General features: G+C 40.5%; 2 protein-coding genes across 3 annotated transcripts; one reads left to right on the forward strand and one right to left on the reverse strand.

Annotated features, from left to right (window-relative positions):
• Positions 1-14,636: 14,636 nt before the first annotated feature.
• Positions 14,637-17,256, reverse strand: LOC135833807 (zinc finger CCHC domain-containing protein 7-like). 2 transcript variants are annotated; one of them, XM_065347580.1, is made up of 6 exons: positions 17,154-17,256; positions 16,903-17,079; positions 16,089-16,777; positions 15,780-15,973; positions 15,560-15,697; positions 14,637-15,198 (listed from the first exon to the last, which is right to left on the reverse strand). In XM_065347580.1, exons 3-6 carry the CDS (start codon positions 16,663-16,665, stop codon positions 14,668-14,670), a joined length of 1,440 nt encoding a protein of 479 aa, XP_065203652.1. In that variant the 5' UTR covers positions 16,666-16,777; positions 16,903-17,079; positions 17,154-17,256; the 3' UTR covers positions 14,637-14,667. The 2 variants fall into 2 exon arrangements, with proteins under 2 accessions (XP_065203652.1, XP_065203651.1); XM_065347579.1 differs by having other exon boundaries at positions 16,903-17,185.
• A 918-nt stretch (positions 17,257-18,174) lies between these two features.
• On the forward strand, positions 18,175-19,024 carry LOC135833822 (NADH dehydrogenase [ubiquinone] 1 alpha subcomplex assembly factor 2). The gene has a single exon (XM_065347602.1). The coding sequence runs from the start codon at positions 18,459-18,461 to the stop codon at positions 18,891-18,893; it is 435 nt and encodes a 144-aa protein (XP_065203674.1). The 5' UTR covers positions 18,175-18,458; the 3' UTR covers positions 18,894-19,024.
• Positions 19,025-19,099: the final 75 nt, after the last annotated feature.

Raw genomic sequence — 19,099 nt, forward strand, 5'->3', positions numbered from 1 at the left:
ACTGGTGAGCGGAAAGGCAGCCTTGCTGATCCGCAACACACTGAAGTACAATCAGATTTACACGGAAGGTGGCAGTATGGTCGCCATCGAGATGGACGGGCATATCTACGTCTCCGTCTACTGTTCCCCCAACACCAAAATAAACAGAAAAATTACCGAACTCAGCAAGCTGGTCAAGAAGATGCAAGGCAAACAACTAGTCATAATGGGTGACTTCAACGTGTACTCCTCATTCATGCAATACTACAAAAACAACATACCCAGTGAGAGAGATACTTTATTCGACGAGCTCGTGGCAGACAATACTCTGTGTGTCATGAACAAAGAAGAAACAACGTTCCATCGACCTGGGGTAGAATCCATATTAGACTATACCGTCGTAAGTGACAACTGCATTGCACAAATACACGACTGGAAAGTTCATTTCTCCTCTATCAGGGATCATAAAATGATAACCTTCACGGTGGGTCATCAGGTCCAGGAGGGAGAAACGAACCACATCTACGACTACGAATTGATTGAGGAAACGTTAAAAGTCACGCCACTGCCAATGCTCCAAGAAAGATCCAAAGCCGGAATCGATGACTGGATAGAAGAAGTCGAATCTCTAGCAGAAGCCGTCAAAAGCGAAGCAAAGATACCCGTCAAGGAGTCCCAGCTTCCGTACTGGACGGAGAAACTAGAGAAGATGAAGCGGATAAAGAACAATCTACTGAAAGCTGCATCGAAAGCGCAGAAGAATACGATGGAATACGACCTCATATACGAAACCTTTCGAAACATAGAGAAAAAATACAAGTACGAAACCATTAAAGCCAAGCGCAAAGCATGGGAGAACTTCGTGACTCAAAAAGAGTCATGGGGGAAACCGTACGATGCGGTGAAGAACCTCTTACAAGACAATAGCAACTCAATCCCTCTACTCCAAAATTCGCAAGCGAAGAACCAACAAGACAACATCCAGTTTCTACTGAACAGTATGTTCCCGCAAGACGGTGTTCCCCTGCTCGAAGAGGATGTGGAAGACGAGATCGATACGGGTGCACAACTAGCAGAGATACTGGAGCAGCCAAATCAAACGTGCGTTGAACCAATTACCCGAAAAGAACTAAAGGACATCGTCAACGAACTCAAGCCGGGGAAAGCCCCTGGTCTTGATAAGATCGACAATAGAATGTTCAAGATAATCTATAAATACAACCCAAACACGATAATAGAAGTCTATCAGGCGTGCATGGACCTTGCTTACTTCCCATCAGCCTGGAAGAACGCACGACTGGTAGTACTCAAGAAGCCCGGTAAAGAAGCAGACAACGCTAAATCATACAGACCCATTTGTCTGCTCAAGACAATGGGTAAGATATACGAAAAGCTCCTACATAGAAGAATCTCCTTATTCCTGGAAACAAACAAACTACTAACTCCAAATCAGTACGGTTTCAGGTCGGGTTTATCGACCGACCATGCTTTGCTCGACATGATAACGGAAATCGAGAAGGGATGGGAGAAAGGCGAATACGTCGCAGCGGTCAGCTTTGACGTATCGGCTGCCTTCGACTCCATCCCTCACAACATCATCATCGAATCTTTGGCTAAACTAGGAGTAAACGGTGATCTAATAAGGATTGTAGCTGACTACCTGGTAGACAGGGAAATCAGCTATACCTACAACAACAATAAATACAGCACTACAGCCACCAAAGGGTGTCCTCAAGGCTCTGTCTTGGGGCCCCTCTTCTGGATATGCGTGTATAACACGATACTGAAATACCAATATAGAGCCGCGAAGGCAATAGCCTTTGCGGACGATTTGTTGTTTGTGTTTAGAAGCCAAAACACCCAGTACTTGAAGGAAGTTATGAACAAAGCCATAAAGCAGTTAATCGGGAAGCTTGAAGCCCTCGGGCTAAAGCTGAACGAAGCGAAAACCCAACTCACAGTGTTCACAAGGAAAAACGTACCAAACATCGAGATCCTGGTTAATAATCAGGTAGTAAGGCCGTCAAATGAGATGAAGTACCTCGGCATAGTTTTCGATAATCAACTAAACTTCGTAGCCCACTATGCAGCGATGCATAGCAAGGCGATGAAAGCGATAAACATCATAAACAGACTATTCGGCAGAACCTTCGGCTACGGATACGAAGCTCGCAGGATTATGTCGATGGGCCTGATCAATTCCTTGTTCTACTATGGAGCTGCTGCCCATCACACCGGTCTTACCCTGAAGAAAAACCAGGATCTACTCGTAAAGGTCCAAAGACTGTACTGTCTGAAGATCATATCAGCATATTCTACAGTGTCAGGAGCGGCTGCTTCGGTTTTGGCCGGGCTGCCGCCACTCGATCTGGCCATAAAGAAAACAGCGATCAAAAGAACCCTGGACATTGAAGTGAGACCACATGCCGCACTCACGAACTTGTACGGCGTGGTCTCGCTGATATACAAACACCCAACGGATAACAACAAAAACGTTTACAACTACCATGGCGATGTTCTAACTAAAAAACAACTAAGCGCCAAGCTGGATGAAGTAATCACTGAAATCTGGCAGAGGCGCTGGGACGAAGAAACGACTGGACGGGTGACGCATAAGTGGATCCCGAACATTCAAAAGCGACTCGAGTCCAACTTAATCATAAACTTCTACACCACTCAAGCTCTCACGGAGCACGGATTCTTTTCCTCGTATCTCAAAAGGTTCTTCGTCATCAAGGAGAAACGCTGTCTCTGTGGCAGAGAGCAGACGTTTATTCACCTTGGTGAAAAGTGTAAAAACAACCAAGTAACCAGAATAAGAAGAAATTACGATATCGAAATCTATAACACCGAAGAAGAAAACATGAAGCAGATATCCCAGTTCACCGCCGAACTGTTCCGACTCAGGGAGGAACTGAGGTGGAAAGAAGGGGTATCTGTCGCTGAACCTGAAACAGAAATAGAGGAACAAGAAGAGTCCGTCGAGGAGGTGGCAGAAGAACAGGAAGAACAAAGAAACCTTCGACCCGAATGGCTAAACAACACAATCAACGAAGTCACCGTGACTCCTAAGCCCGCAAGAAGACTGCGCTTTCGAAAGGAAGACCTTCAAAGCAGCACATCTTCCTTCCAGTCATCCGAATCGTCGCCCGAAATTCTCAATCAAACCTTCCATGAATACAGGGGCCCCTGGAGTATAGGGACCCCTGTGCAAAATCCGGCGCCCACAATTAACCCCCCCATAAACCCTACAGAAACCAACGAAACAAGAATAAATGTTACAACATCCCAAAATACATACAATCCAACCCCGATAGGCTTCAAATACGTGAATCCGCTGGTAAGCTTTATCAACTCCAGCGACGCGAATAGAAAATACCTTATACCAAGCGGACCAGTACCAAACTATCAGCTATTCCCCGCGACACCAACAAATCAACAACCAATACCCGAAAACGACAGCCAGAAAAGCAGATCCAATGAACCAACTTTGTCTCAATGCGCCTCAAGCACCTTGAGGGCGCTAAGGCTGACAAAAAAGAAAGAACAGCAACAAAGTACCGCAGTGGACCAAGGAAACGCCGACAGCAGAGAGTTAACCCCACAACAACCAACTACCAAACCCATACAACATACCCCGAACGTTGGAAACCTGACCCTAACGGAAGATGGAATCCAGAGCACATACGAAGATGCAGCTTGGGCCTCTGAATATGACCGAGATACCAACCCGGAATCCAATGGCGCCATGACGACCGCCGTGTTGATAAGTGCCGAAAGGCATGATGCTTCGCGACCGGTGGTCAGAGAAAATCCAGCGGAAGCCGGGGGCTCAAGGGAGCTGGTTGCCGGAAAAATATACATGCCTCAAGGACCGCACGAAAACACCGAAAAGCTGGAGGACATCTTCCACAGGATAACGACAGTCCAAAAAACCTACGACCATGCCCGAAAACCAACCAAAACAGATAACCCTATTAGCCCCCAATCGATATTAGGAAAATACTTTGACGATATTGACCATCAAAACGATGCCAGTAGGATAGTGGATAGGGCCCTGGAGCAACTACTAGTTAGTGGGCAGTTGGGACACCCTTTCTCTCTACTCTTCTATCACCACAAGTTTATCGAACCAATGCAATACCTAGTCCTTAGGGCAGTCAAAGAGAGGTTTTTCAGACCAGCTGGGCCGGCGGCCGTGGCCACCCTTCTCCCATACAAGGAGTACATGGAAGCTGCACCGTCAACTCCAGCCGAAGTCAAGATCTTGCTAGATAGGAAAGAAAAGGAACTGAACGAGAAACTCCAGAGGGGAAGCTGGGGGGAGTTAGTAACGACCTCCAACGGAGTCTTCACTCTGGAGGAAATCGAAGAAGACCTTCTAGTATGCTTCCCGGAATACGCGCTGGCACATTGTGTCAGTGCGGATTTCGAAATGTCCGCAGGCGTCGCGAAGCAGATTACCCGTAAATTTGGCTCCAAAGACGATCTAAAGGGCAGGGGGGCATCGGTCTGGGAAATAGTTGAAATCAAAAAGACAGGTAAACTCAGCGGTAAAAAAGTCGAAAACTACGTCTTATATATGGTTACAAAAGAACGCTACAACCATAAACCAACAGAGAGAGATTTCCTAATTACTCTTAAAAATTTAGTTGTAAAATGTAAAGAACTGAATATTGGAAAGCTGGCTATACCCAGGTTGGGGTGCGGAAGAGACAAGCTGAACTGGGATCTGGTAAGACACTCAATCATTGAGTTCTTCAAGAAATCCCATATCACAGTCAGAGTATGCACCCAATCGCGAAGATAGTGTAGCCAGTGCCATGTGAAGTAACCAAATCCCGAATTAGTCTCTAGATTTAAGATGTAAATATATTTACCCATATACCTTTTTACTTTCATGTTTTTATTTTTCAGTTTCTATCTTACTTTTTATTTTCACCTTATATATTTAAAATACTTAACGTAAATACTTAATAAATAACTGTAAATATTGTAAAACTTTTTTTCTTTCTTTTTATATATTCTTTCTTTTGATATAAATCCCCATACATTTTTACCCAAACATAATACAAGAAGCAACCAAAACATCCGGAAGTCGCGATTCAAGACAGTCCTGGATTCAAGATATGTAATATTGTATAGAATAGCCTAATCTTAGTATAGAAATTTAACAATCTTTCATGTGGGCGGTCGGTGAGAAGCAAGCAGCAAGTGCGCTGACCGCCCCACAAATATCCCCATGTACTCACGGCCTTTTTAACTAGGGGCCCCAACTTGTTGGGATCACCCCTAGGCGAAATCACTCCCCCTTCAAACTTCCTCCAGAGACGGGTCGGGGGCCCGGTCTGCTGTCAGACAGGTACGCGTGAATAACGACTCCTGGAGCTTGGCAGAGATCGAGCCTTAGGCAACCGCCTAGGGGTCTGGGTCAGGGTGGACGATCCGTCTCACTCTCCCTCCCATTCCCCTTCCCGTCCCTCATCTTAATCTTGGGGTGAAGGTATAACTATAATCTAGGATAATTAAAATAGTAATATTAGTAGCCTTAAGATTAAGATTGTTTTTCTTTTTAATTAAAATAAACCCTCGGCGCCTAGTGCGACCGGGGTTTAACAAAAAAAAAAAAAAAAAAAAAAAAAAAAAAAAAAAAAAAAAAAAAAAAAAAAAAAAAAAAAAAAAAAAAAAAACCTAACCTAACCTAACCTAACCTAACCTAACTTCAAACTTGACCTAACCTTAAACCTAACCTAACCTCAAACCTAACCTAACTTCAAACTTGACCTAACCTTAAACCTAACCTAACCTCAAACCTAACCTAACTTCAAACTTGACCTAACCTTAAACCTAACCTAACCTCAAACCTAACCTAACTTCAAACTTGACCTAACCTTAAACCTAACCTAACCTCAAACCTAACCTAACTTCAAACTTGACCTAACCTTAAACCTAACCTAACCTCAAACCTAACCTAACTTCAAACTTGACCTAACCTTAAACCTAACCTAACCTCAAACCTAACCTAACTTCAAACTTGACCTAACCTTAAACCTAACCTAACCTCAAACCTAACCTAACTTCAAACTTGACCTAACCTTAAACCTAACCTAACCTCAAACCTAACCTAACTTCAAACTTGACCTAACCTTAAACCTAACCTAACCTCAAACCTAACCTAACTTCAAACTTGACCTAACCTTAAACCTAACCTAACCTCAAACCTAACCTAACTTCAAACTTGACCTAACCTTAAACCTAACCTAACCTCAAACCTAACCTAACTTCAAACTTGACCTAACCTTAAACCTAACCTAACCTCAAACCTAACCTAACTTCAAACTTGACCTAACCTTAAACCTAACCTAACCTCAAACCTAACCTAACTTCAAACTTGACCTAACCTTAAACCTAACCTAACCTCAAACCTAACCTAACTTCAAACTTGACCTAACCTTAAACCTAACCTAACCTCAAACCTAACCTAACTTCAAACTTGACCTAACCTTAAACCTAACCTAACCTCAAACCTAACCTAACTTCAAACTTGACCTAACCTTAAACCTAACCTAACCTCAAACCTAACCTAACTTCAAACTTGACCTAACCTTAAACCTAACCTAACCTCAAACCTAACCTAACTTCAAACTTGACCTAACCTTAAACCTAACCTAACCTCAAACCTAACCTAACTTCAAACTTGACCTAACCTTAAACCTAACCTAACCTCAAACCTAACCTAACTTCAAACTTGACCTAACCTTAAACCTAACCTAACCTCAAACCTAACCTAACTTCAAACTTGACCTAACCTTAAACCTAACCTAACCTCAAACCTAACCTAACTTCAAACTTAACATAATATCAAACTTGATCAAACTTCAAAACTCAGACAGAACACTTATGTTTGTTGCAAAACTGGTCCCACAATCCATACTTGAAAGTTCATGCAAAACTGTCCCTTGATCCATCCATGCAATCTTTATGCAATATGGTCCTTTGAACCTTGCAACAAACTAGGGCCTTTTTTCAATTTTTTTTTTTTTTTTTTTTTCCTTTCGCATCATTTTTTTTTTAATTTTTGAATTTTGACCACTTATTTTTTTTTTTTTTTTTCAATTTTTTTTTCAATTTTTTTTTTCTTTTTTTTTTTTCATTCATTTTTATTGAATTTCTGAGTTTTTTGAAAACATGAAAAACTTTTTTATCCCCATTATTTTTTTTTTTTTTGTTTTTTTTTCAATCACATTTTTTTTTTTTTTTTTTCTTTTTGGTTACAACTTTTTTTTTTTTACATTTTTTTTTTCCATTTGAAAAATTGTTAACCATAAATTTCTTTCATTTTTTTTTTTTCTACTTTGAAAAAGCCTCTTCTCCCAACTTGAAAATTTTTTTTTTTCTTAATCTGTTGTTCCACTCGTTTCTGGTTATAAATTAATTTTATTCTTCTGAATTTTTTTTTCAAATTTTTGAATTTATTAAAACTATCAAAACTTTTTTCAATTTTTTTGGTTCTTTTTTTCCCAATTTTTTTTTTACTCCAAATACATTTGAAGTGGTACTACAAAACAGAACTTCCACACAACACATACTATAGGTAAAGTGGTACTTCTTCTCAACTTTGAAAAATGTATTCCAATTTTTTTTTTTAAAGAATCGTTTTTTTTCATTTTTTTTATTTTTACATTTTCTATTCTATCTCAATACTTTTTTTTTTTTTTTTTTTCATTTCCACATTACCTTTTCTATCTCAATACTTTTTTTTTACATACAAAGTTGCACTACAAAATGCTACAAAGTTGTACTATGACTTTTTTGTGAACATAACGCACACTGTGGCACTTCTGTGTCGACCAACACAACTGGCACCTAACCTAACACACTGTTCACAGTGTTCACTATTGCTATTCGACTTGGTAGGTGCTTCAAACATGCCTCGCATGGCATCTTATAACTACTGGTCCTGGTCTAGTATGTTACAGATACAAGATATGGAAGAGAATAAAGAGAATTCGGCAGTAGCAGTGACACTATTAGGTAGATGTAGATAGCGGCTTTTCTTCCCAACTAAGTTATCAGTTATCACATGAATACAGATGCCAATTATGAGAATCATCCGCTTTGGTGCACTTGGTATCTCATTACGGTCATTACCAATCCCAAAGCCTACAAATGTATGCAAAATTGTCCAGGTAACCCTACAAACTTGACACGCAATCTTCCAGGCAACCCTACAAAGCGGATGCCAAATCTTCCACGCAGAGGCAACTTGAGGCAACCCTATAAAATAAACATGAAGCAGATGCAAAATCTTCTAGGCAGCCCTTCAAAACGGACACAAAATTTTTTAGGTAACCCAGTGTTGGTCACCACATCGCTGACAGCCATGGTGCTAAGCAGTATTGGCAAAAAAAAAATGAAATCATTTTTCTTTTGTTTTTCACAACATTACATTTACATAAAATGGAAAGTCGATTCGTTTCGTTTTGTTTTTGTTATGCCTCAGAGTCAGATTTTTTAAGTTACGTTTCATGTTATGCCTTTCTTCATTTTGTTTTTTTTTTGCCCAAAATAAAATGGTTTTCCTCATCTCAAATTTTATTGTGTTCATTTTGTTATACTTCGAAATAACGTTATACCTTATGATAACAAAATAACAATATAACATTTTGTCCTATATTAACATTTCGCCTTATGATAACGTTTATAGAGTTTATAGACACTGGACCTGGGTATAAGACAACCAACTGCAGGCCGAGGGGCGAGTGGAACGGAAATGGTAAAGAAAAGTTGTGCAACGCCAATTTATCCCGCTGGGTGCTCTTTGCAGTGTTGTAGTCGATTTTGCAGGGAAGAGGGAAGGTTGTGTAGTCCGCTAGGATGCTAGGAACTCCTGGCTGCGCGCGCAGTTAGGAGTTCATCGCGGTCTACATAACTCTCCCTCTTCCCTGTTGCCTGCAGAATCGACTACAACGCTGCAAAGAGCACCCAGTGGGATAAATTGGCGTTACACAGGATATTTTGCCAAGATGGCTGCCAGTTGGTTATCTAATCAAAACGATATGAAACTGAAAGACACTTCGCCAAATCAGTCAAATGAAACGGCAATTTTTTCCTCTGGACCTGAAACAAGACAAGAAACGAAACGAATCAAAAAAATTATGTGAAAAGCAACGTTATAAGTTATAACGAAACGAATCATTTCTGTTTCTTCAATTTATGGCTTTTCTTTGTAAGTTTTTTTGTAAATTTTGACTAAATTTTGTCAAATTCTCTCAGATTTTATCTATTTAGAGTCTGTGGAGGGGTTCTCTTCTGCGAATAAAACTGCCCGCTTTTCTTACTTTTTTGGCTGGAAGGAAACGAAACGAAACGAAATAATACTGTACCTATCTATAGAATGAAACAAAACTGGATAACGAAACATTTTGGTTCAAAGAGCTCAACCGAAACGAAACGATACGTTTACGTTTTGTGTCCAACAGCCCTGACTAAAAAAAAGGTGAAACGAAATGAAATGAAAATAGGTGAAACAAAAAAATAAAATAGGTAAAACGAAATAAAAATGAAAAACAGAGGGAAAAATAGTAAAATACGTTTTTCTTTTCTCGCAAAATGTGCAGGATAATTCGTTTTCAAAACGCTGTTTTTAAAATTTAAAACGTTTCGTTTTCCTCATTACGTTATTAACTTGTTCCATAGTTCCATAATTATATCGTTTCGTTTTCATTTCGTTTTCGTTATGTTTTGCATTTTTATAACGTTTTACGAAACAAAATCATTTCGTTTTGCCAACACTGGTGCTAACTTGCTAAGTAGGTATCAAGGTATGTAGTTCCTTGACGTGGTCTCATGATCAGGAAGGGAGACACTGATAGAAAATAGAAATGTTGCAAGTGCAATCACTACTCAGACAGGGTTTGTAAGTTCTTTTCATCTTTTGTTTTCACTTTTCATACATTTTTCATTCAACTATTTTCGCCTTCGGCGATTTGTGAAATTTTATTCATCGAATTCTCTAAATTTGGCTGTCAAGAAATCGAACTCTACCTAACTCACAGAGAAAAGAACGAAAGAAGCCTTAGTCTATAAAGATGGTAAAACAACCAATATGATAACTCAGATGATTGCTAAAAAAAAAAAAAAATACACGTTTATTTAAATTTAAAACAAGTAGGCATAAAGTATAGGAATACATATATGTATGTAGGGAACTAAATTAGTAATACGCTCAATTCGATATGCAAGACGTAAGATATAATATAAGTACTTACCTATAAAGTACGAGTAATTATAATAGGAAGATTCCAACCTTGGTTGAGGAACAAATCACATCCTCGAATATTCTAGGATTCCAGCACGACGTCCTCCATTTCTTGTACATAAAACTAGGGTCAGAATACGCGATTCTGAGTAAGAGTTGGTTACCTATCCAACTATTTTAATTACCTATTTCATCCCTAATAGACATGTACGTATGTATATTTCCTACAGTGAAAGCATATGACTAAGAAGAACAAAGTCCCACCAAAATAAAGCTCCCGGTAAATTCAATAAACGAAAGTTATCAAAATACAAAATCGATCATACTGCTACCTACGCATACGATAATTTAAGCTATACTGCTGATACGAAGATTTCAACGAAAGCAAACGCAAAGAACATAAGCCTATTTCTCTAAAAACTGAAAACCAAAATTTATCTGAGGATCTGCAGCTTGTTCATGTTGTTGAGGCGAATTAGAACCCCTTTGGTTACTTTGATCTTCTCCTAAATCTTTGTCGTACGAGCGATTAATCGCGAATTTTCAACGACAATCGAAAGAATATTGAAATGAAATAGAAATAGAAATAATTACGAGTTCCAAATTGAGACTCGAGAGAATCGTAAACGAAAATAACGACGTTGCGACTTGCGAGTTTGCCAGCGGATAAAACGGAACAGAGAATCTACGCGGCTTCGTGATCCTTTGACGAAACTCTCGTCTCCCTATCGACTGCGGGATCAGTGCGAAGATTATCAGGGCCGGATTTAACATTAGGCCGCCCTAGGCAGGTAATAAATTCGCCGCCCTTCCCTCCCCCTCCCCATTTTTTTGGTTTGTGTGAAAATTTATGCCCACCCATAATTCAATTTTTAATGATACAATATCAATATCTGCGTAATTGAATATCAGAAACAATGCATTTCATTATTATTTTGTATAAAGCGCTGGCAGCCAAAAAATCTATTCTAATTCTAAATCCGTACTTTTTATGAAAAATGAAATACGCTCGCTAGAGCGGGAAAATAACGTAAAAAAGCAGGGGCAAAAAGGAAAAAATTGGCACATGAATTTTTTCTTTGGGAATGTGTTCGGATGGACTCTCCTACACCTGGAGGAAAATTTTTTAGGGGGTTGAAACCGGTTCCGATTCACGTTTTTTGCGTTTTACTCCGTAAATATTAGGTTTTTGAGAAAAATTACCATGACAAAAAATGTTCTTCTTCAAATTCTCGACAATTTGATACTACGCTCGATACCCATTTCTCAAGGGGGGGGGGGGTGTCCAAAAAAAGGGGTGGTAAGAGTAGGTGTTTCAAAAAAGGTCAGTCCAATAAATTGATCAAAATTACCACTTAGAATCATTCGTTTTCGCTCAATTTTTTTTACAGAGTCTACTCACCCAACTACTAATCAAACTACCATTGGTTTGTCTTCAACCCTCCTCGGGGGTTCGTGAGGGTTGCTTGATTTTTCAAGTAACGCACTACTGAATCATATATTTGAAAAACAAATCCGGACGTGCGATATATCGAATAGTATGTTTTCGAGGTCGCTGAATACGAATATGAACTTATTTTTTGCATACAACCCATGAAAGCCCCTCTGTGCCCCAAAATGGGGGTCAAAATTTTGAAAAATCGTGAAAAATCGAGTGATATATCGAATGGTACGTTTTCGAGGTCGCCGAGTGCGAATATGAACTTATTTTTTGGGTCCCACTCCCCAATGCCCCTCTGTGCCCCTTAATGGGGGTAAAAATTTTGAAAAATCGTGAAAAGTCGAGTGATATATCGACTTGAATGTTTTCAAAGTCGCTGAGCACGAATATGGCCATATTTTTTGGGCCCAACCCCGCACAGCTTCCAACTGCCCCAAAAAAAGTCAAAATTTTGAAAAAATGTGAAAAGTCGAGTGACATATTGAATGGTATGTTTTCGAAATCGCTGAGTACGAATATGAACTTATTTTTTGCCTACAACCCCTCAAAGCCGCTCTGTGCCTCAAAATGAGGGTCTGAAGTTGGTAATAATCATTCATTGAAACTTTGATGTGGAGAGAACTGAGGAGGAGAGAGGGATTCCAACCAGCAGAAAAATTTTTGAATAAAACTACGTAAACTAAAACTAAAGAGCATGCAAAAGTACCCAACAGCAAAAATTTCAATTCTAGGCATTTCAAGTCCATTTTTTAATTTTTGGTAAACTTTTTAAATCGTTGCAAAAAAATTATTTAAAAAAAATTAAAATTTCTCGTAACTAAGCAGACGTTTTAGAGTTATTTTGAGCACTTCTGGAGTCTCTTGCAGATTTCTAAAAGTTGAAATATGGATTTGACGAGACAACTGTCGCGATCTAGGAAATGGTAGTCAAAAACACCGGAACTAACGAAAGGTCCCGTTGTTATCAGCAATTTTCAACAATTTTCCTTCAATTTTCACAACATTACATTCCAATGTTTATACTGGGACCTTTCATCAGCCAATCATAAGCAAGGCGACACTAGCGTGGCGCACCTCTGTCAAGTTCCTATCTTCACAAAATGCTACCAAAAATTTTCAAAAATCTGCTGGAGGCTCTAGAACGACTCGAAATGGCTTGAAAGTGTTTTCAGACGATTTAGGGAATCGAAAATAGAATACATACCAAAACAGCTTTCTAGCTTTATTAAGTAAAAATTTTATCCTATTTGGGGGGCGTAAGGGGATTTTGAGGAATCGTAAGTAGAGCAGGAAAAAAGTGCATATTCCAGTTCAGTGTCTCAAAAACATACAAGTCGATATATCACTCGACTTTTCACAATTTTTCAAAATTTGGACCCTCATTTTGGAGCACAGAGCTGCTTTGAGGGGTTGTAGGCAAAAAATAAGTTCATATTCGTATTCAGCGACCTCGAAAACATACCATTCAATATGTCACTCGACTTTTTACATTTTATCAAAATTTTGGCCTTTTTTGGGGCAGTTGGGAGCTGTGAGGGATTGGGCCCAAAAAATATGGCCATATTCGTGCTCAGCGACTTTGAAAACATTCAAGTCGATATATCACTCGACTTTTCACGATTTTTCAAAAGTTTCACCCCCATTTAGGGGCACAGAGGGGCATTGGGGAGTGAAACCCAAAAAATAAGTTCATATAAGAAGGAAGGCAAAATTACTGCTCGAGCGAAGCGAGAGCGAAAATTTTTTTGAAAAAATGGGTTCAAGAAACGAAAAAATGTCCATTTTTGCATGTTTTATAGGGTAAAAATCAGGAGATCCAGGGTACTTTTTGCCAAATCCATACGATTTTTTTTTTTTTTTTAAGCAAAAATCTGCCGCCCCCTAAAATTTGCCGCCCTAGGCAGCTGCCTATACTGCCTATACGTAAATACGGCCCTGAAGATTATTGAAATGATTCTAGCCCTAATTAAGAGACCACATCTGCCATATTGTGTTATATCATTCGCTTCATATACGAGTATATTACCGTGCGACAAGAGCCACACCTGTCCACAGTGTCCACCTGTCACACCAAGCTAGGGCGATTTTCAATAATCGCTACGATAATAAATGCGCGATGTACATAACACATCGAGACACCATTACACCGTTCTGTTTCTCTTCTCTCTCGCTCTATCTTTAACAGAAGAAATCAAACACACAAAAGTCGCGATCGGGTTGGAGTGGAGATGAGGTTCCTTTACCCTTTAGAGTTGAACGAACTCCATCACCATCTTGACCGGAGGGGTAGTGGGGAAATTACCACGAAATGAAATGATCGAGCGTCGAATAAAATGAATCGTTCGTTCACTGCTGCGAATTTCACAGAATTTACTGTTCCGTTCCAAAGTTTTCAACACGATTATTTTATTTCATTCGCTGCAATTAAATTAAAATCACATCGCTTTATTGTAGATTTAATTTATTAGAAATCGGATCGATTGATTATTACACACAATATACATTTTTTTTTTTTACACGAAGATGATCATTTTATACGCGTTTTTCTTTCTTATTTCAATTTCGATTACTATTACCGATATTATTCCGCCAATCATACGCATCTATATTCTTATCTACTCCACTTTAGGATGGTCTATATAGCCATAGCGTGGTTCTGCCGATTAATTTAAACGATAACGGTTAGCTTCAATTTCAAAACAGACGCTGCAATTTGAGACATTTGAACAAGGTACGCATTTTTGAAATCGATTGCGAATGGGAAAATTGGTTGAAACAATTCCTTCAAAGAGGACGAGTAATGTTTGCGTAGATTCGTCGTCGTAAACTGGACTCGTCGCAGCAGAGTTGACGAGGTGCGCCAGACATTGTATAAAAGAACGTCAGCGACCAACGAATAAAGTCGATTCGCTACTAAACGGAGAGAAAAAAATATAGTATAGGCACATCTACGCGTTAGTATTAGCGTATACGATATACATATATTTTACGAAGTTTTCCATTTCAATAGTTGACATTTACAATAGTCGACGATTTCATCGTCGCCAAATAATTTGACGTAAGGTTGTTTTCCGCAAAACAACTCTATGCGAATATTGGTACTGCGCGACAACTGCGCGAGAAAACGTTTTCCCAGCTCCGAGGACAGAATGTCGGACGTCTGTTTGGCGAGCAAGATGACGTGAACGTGAGCTAGGTCGAGGTTGTCGTTGCCGTTGCCACCGCCGCCGCCGCCGCCGCCGCCGAAGTGAGGCGTATTTTCGCCATTTTCGGAAGTACAGCGACCGACGACGCTGCGGTCGCAATCCATCGCAGCGTCGCCGCTGGCATCATCTTGGTAACGTTGCGACTGCGGTTGTGTCAGAGGGAAAGCAGTTTTCAACGGATTCTCGGGCGGATAGTCTGATTGCAAAACCAGCGGACATTCGAATCCGAAATGACCCCGTTGCGCGCAATTGTAACAACATTTTTTCCTATTTAATCGCATCGCAGCCTCGCTAGTTGTTCGAGTCACCGTCTGTAACAGCGCATCGTGAAATTAATACATCGTATACATTATACATAATACGTACACATATGTACTCGTAAGTAAGTAAGTAAGTAAGTAAGTAAGTATATACTCCGAGCACCGTGCACAGAACACGTGTGAAAATGTACACACACGAACCACACTTGGCGGGTACGCAATCCACTATCGAGTTAAACACATTTTTTTCGCTCGTGCTTGTACCTACATACTTGGGTTTTTTCAAAAAACGAAAAAAAAAACAGAACAAAACGCGCATTTTTACACAAAACGTAGTAGGTACTATGTACAAACTAGATTCGCATTTGCAACGCAAACAGCGCTCTCGCTCTCGTAATAAATGGTTTCTTACCAAATACTTGCGCCACTTGGAGGGACAGAGATTTTCTTCGTGCCATACTTGACCGCATAACGCACACTTTTGACGACTACTCGCTATTTTACGACACCGCCGGCAATTATCGATGAACTGTTTGGTAGCTCTTCCGCACTGGAAAGAAAAAGTCGATGAGAGAGTTGCCTCGCGACAAGCAATAGGTAAAGTCACGTTACAGAACATTCGGTTCGCTTACGGACAAGCACAGCGCGTTCGGACACTGCGAAAAGTAGTGATTGAATTCTCCGCACACGTAACAAACGACATTTTTTTTGCATTCTTTCTTGGTATGACCTTTCTGATTACATTTCGCACAGCGCAGAAAAAATTCTTTTCTTTTTCGACATTCCGTTCGATCCGCATCGCTAATCCGCCAATCGGAAGCCTTATCTGCGAAACAAGTCGATTAAAAAAACACACCGTAAGTTGTCGAGAAAGACGGCGAACGGAAACGTGCCGAAATCGACAACGTCATCTCCCGCTCTCACCAAGTACGTGTACTCACATTCGATGTCGTTCATTATTCCAACGTGATCGAAGTTTTTACGTTCTTCGTCGGGTTCGAAGTAATATCGTATCATCTCCTCGGTCCACGATTTCGGAAAATCGTTCGTTGACCTCGTCGTTGTCGGCGGCGGCGGCGGCGGCAATTTTTCGTCTTCGTCGACATCCTGTTCAGCGCCTGAGACTGTCGAAGGTTCTGTTTCCGCGAGTTCGCCCGCTGTTGCGAATTCTCGTTTCGTTCGCACACCATCGGTACAACGATCAAAACTGCCGGACGTATCATTTTCGATTTCTTTTACGGCGATAAAAACGCGACTAGACTCGGTTTCGGTTATTTTCGACGAGACGGATTGAGAGACGACCTCTTTCGTACTCGGATTTTGATCGGCTTCGCCATCTCGCAGCTGCGTTTTACGGCGTCTTTTCTTTTTGGACGATCGCGTCGAGGTCGTCTTCGCCACTTTACGGCTATTCGAATGTATCAACTGTTTACAAATGGTCGGATTCTTTATACGACTTATCGACGGCTTGGAAATTCCTCCTCGAATGCCCGAACCACGGCCCCTCTTACGCGCCATTCTTTAGAGAACCGAAGCTCGATAATTAATTCAACGTCGAAACGTACCATCCGAGACGAGGGTATTAGACAAATCCATCCGTTCCGCACCGTGCCAATTGACTCGAAGGTTGCTGCGAAATAAAATCGCACGATATTTTCAAACTACATAATATGTACAACATTCGAGGAGAAAACGACGTTTCACCGAGAATAAAATCGGTTGCAAAATTCACCGCCGAACGTCACAAACACTTACCTGCACGAGGAAAAAGTTTGAAAACCCAGTCCAACTTTGATAGGGGGATCGATGATCGAGTAAGTTGCTCGGAATCAGAACGCAATTTGTCGAAAAGAAAAATGAAAATTCGCGCTTCTTAATCGCCACACCTCAAAGATTACAGTGACTGACTTTCCTTTTTTTGATCTTCACGCGCTAAATAATTAACAATAATTTTAAATAATAACAATCGTAATAATTATAATAATTATTATTTTATTAATTATTACTTTTCTGTTTTTGTTATCATTAGAAATGGATGGATGCAAATGCAATGCATAGATAGATGTTGGATGCTGGAACGGCGGCGTGTGATCACTGTGATGACGAGGCATGTTGTGATGCGTGTGATACTTGTGATGTGCTCATTCGGTTCCGGGCTCATCCGCTCATCCACTCACACATCTCACACTCACGCTCACCTAACGTAACGTCGACGTCATGCCACGCGCACACCGCACGCGGCACGTCGATGACATCATCGACTCGCCTCCGCATCCGCATCGGAACGAAATTCACGATAGGTTGCGTTTTGCGTTTCTCATTTCCTTCTATGGCCTCTAGGCTCTAAGGGCTTGTCTAGACTACCGGTGCGGAGCGTTGCGGTGCGGCATTTCTTCCGCTTCAAAAAAACCGCACCGTGTGTTTTAATCAGCCTGGCTACACTGGCGGTTTTCTCCGACGCGGATGACTCCACTCCCGCGGCAGCGGTTATCCGCGGTTCTTGAAAAAATTCCGCAGAGCGCGGAATTTTTCAGGAAATCCGCGCGGATTTTCGTTATCAGTTCGTTGTTGTGCTGATACATTTCTACATTTTAATAAAATTAGCCTTCGAAATGGATGTTTTTCTTCACGTATGTGAGTGTGGACGAAATTTGTATGCATTATAACTCGAGTGATAGTTACTTTTTCTTTATTTCAATAATTTTGCAAAGTTGAGAGTTTAAAAACATCACCAAAGGAAAACATCTGAAAAAAAACATATCATATGCCTGCAATTGCGATTTAATGAGGTAAAATTATTACATTTCTTGTTTTCTACACTTTCTCGTACATTTTCACATTTTCAGCGAATTTTACTAAAATTTCGAAACTTGAACCGCGTATTTAAAAACCGCTTTAGACCGCCAGTGTAGCCATCGTGCATTTTTTACGCGGAGCGGAGCGAAAATAAAACCGTACCGCTTCGCTCTGCACCGGTAGTCTAGCCAAGCCCTAATCGGAGTTATTAGTGGGTCTAGGTAAGTAGAGGGTAGAGGTAACATGTAACAACAACAGACATACACATTGATAACGTTGATAACAATTCAGAAAATATCGCTTCGGGACATCCGAATTATTAAATTGTAGTTTATTTGGATTGAATTTTCCAACACTTTAGAAAATATGGTGACACGTGAAATAACTGAACAGTTGCGGCGCTCATCGGTGTAATCAACTGCGAGTTTGGGTATTATTTTATTACTTTTCAGTTTTCAATCGAATCTTGCCCAAGATCGAAGTAGCTGTTTGACTTTGAACGTTCGTTTCTTGTTATGTCGAAGCGTAATTTGCTAGCAACTGTATGGAATTCGTTCGTTAAATCTTTCAAAGTGCAACCGCAGCGATTACTCGGCGAATTCAAAGGAGAAGATTATTTGGGTAATAAATATTACGAATTGCCGCCAGATCCTCGCGGCGGTCGATCAAGATCGAGCAGATGGTTCGAATCCGAGTCGGGAGATTTGGACCAACAATTGCCACCCGAATGGACGGCGTGGTTGAGACGCCGAAGAGAAGATGCGCCTACCGACGAGGAAATAATTCGCAATTTAGCCACTGCCCGATTGAAGACGCGCAATGCTTCTAAAAATGTCGGATCTAAAAGCGAGAAATCGTCGTCTACACGGTCGGCATACCCTTCGTCGTTCCCGGATTACGGAGACGAATATGAAAAGTTTCCCGGACAACATAGCGACGATAGAAGATGACAAACTAGTCGCGTACGTTTTAAATTGAAACGTTGGAACGCAAACGCAACGAATGACCCTAGTGTAAGATTGTTTGTACTCGTGTACTCGTGTACTCGTATTATGTTACGGAATAAATTTTTAAACTCGTAGGTAGTCGTAATCTGTCGAACGTTGTTTGCAGCTGGTTTTCAATTTCGCATCTTACGGCGCGGCATCATTAGGTA

Source organism: Planococcus citri, chromosome 2 (genome assembly GCF_950023065.1).
Source record: "Planococcus citri chromosome 2, ihPlaCitr1.1, whole genome shotgun sequence".
Lineage (NCBI taxonomy): Eukaryota > Metazoa > Arthropoda > Insecta > Hemiptera > Pseudococcidae > Planococcus > Planococcus citri.